The sequence below is a fragment of the Penaeus monodon genome, chromosome 33 (assembly GCF_015228065.2).
Source record: "Penaeus monodon isolate SGIC_2016 chromosome 33, NSTDA_Pmon_1, whole genome shotgun sequence".
NCBI lineage: Eukaryota > Metazoa > Arthropoda > Malacostraca > Decapoda > Penaeidae > Penaeus > Penaeus monodon.
The window spans coordinates 11,057,187-11,058,618 of NC_051418.1; the positions used below are offsets into that span (position 1 = coordinate 11,057,187).

Here is a 1,432-nt window from a genome sequence, read left to right on the forward strand (position 1 = left end):
AGTTGATTGCAATGACAGAATAAGATGCCTTGTAATGTTGCGATAACAGAATCCGCTTCTTTGTTAATGATCCCGAAGCGCCTTCGGTAAAGGAAGGCGAACCATAAGAAAATCAGACCGGATTACTCCGTTCATCTGCCGATTTTGAACCCGAACGCGATGCAGTGCTTTGCCAGGAAGGGCCTGAGGACGAGGCCCAGATCAACCTGACAGAGCTAGACCCCCCCCCCCCCCCGATCTACCGAGGGCGACCCGAGGGAGAGCGAGGGAGGGCCCCCCGCCCCCACCCGAGCACCCGTGGCCCCAACAGGAGGGCGTCGCGGCCTACCTTCGACGTTCTTGGTGGCCAGGATGATGATGGTCTTGACGGCGGGGATGGCCCAGGCGGCGACGTGGAACCAGGCGGAGTTGTTCTCGATGGCCTCGTGGCTCCACTTGAGGCCGGCCGCCAGGAACCAGGTGAGCGTGAGGACGACCCACCAGATCGAGGCGGCCATGGAGAAGAAGTAGAGCGTCATGAACACGATGGTGCACCACTCGCGGTCCACGCCCTGCGTGATGGTGCGCACCATGTGCTCCCGCAGCTCCGGCAGGTACTGCGGCGGGTCCCACGGCTCGTCGCAGGCCACGCGGTCGCCCTGCACGAGGCCCAGCACGTAGGTGGCGGCGATGAACCAGTAGCACATGCTGATGAAGATGATGGGGCGCTCAGGGTAGCGGAAGCGCCGCACGTCGGCCAGGAAGGACGCGATGGTGAAGGTGGTGGAGGCCAGGCACACGGCCGCCCACCCGCCCACCCAGTGCCGCGAGAACCGCAGCTCCTCCTCGCTGAAGAACATGCCGTTGCAGGGCGCGCCGCAGTCGGCCGCCTCCACGCCGCCGACGCGGAACTTGTACTCGAGGCGCTTGGGCACCTTGAAGTGCAGCGGGCACTGGAAGTCCTTCCCGGCGTAGGCGGGGCCGGCGGGCGGCCGCGGCCCCGGCGCCGGGAAGGGCGGCTGCGGGCCCGCGTGCGGCGACGTGTTGTTCTCGCCCACGCACAGCTCCTCCTGCGGGCTGGCCGGGAACTTGTTGCAGTCCAGCGACTCGGGCCACTGGAAGCCGAACTTGTTCATGAGGTCCTCGCAGCCGTCCTTGGCCGACAGGCACAGGTGGCGGCACGGCGGCAGCGGCCGGTCCATGATGGTGCACACGGGCACGTACACGCTGCACAGGAAGAAGTGCAGGTCGGGCGAGCACTGCACCTTGACCAGCGGGAAGAACTGGTGCACCTCGAGGCCCGCCTCCTCCTGGTCGTGGTGGTTGAGCAGGTTGGGCATGATGGTGGAGTTGTACTGGATGTCCTTGCACAGGCGGATGGTGATGGGCTCGCAGCGGTTGTGGCTGGGCAGCAGGTCCTGGTCCGAGATGTGCTCCACGCGCCCCGGGCCCA

General features: G+C 65.9%; 1 protein-coding gene across 1 annotated transcript in view; it reads right to left on the reverse strand.

Annotated features, from left to right (window-relative positions):
• The window catches only part of LOC119594244 (frizzled-1-like), a gene marked incomplete in the record, with an annotated part of 23,983 nt that overhangs the window by 22,186 nt on the left and 365 nt on the right, over positions 1-1,432 (reverse strand). The window contains 1 exon segment of the mRNA XM_037943313.1: positions 329-1,432. Within this exon segment, the coding sequence (XP_037799241.1) occupies positions 329-1,432 (1,104 nt within the window).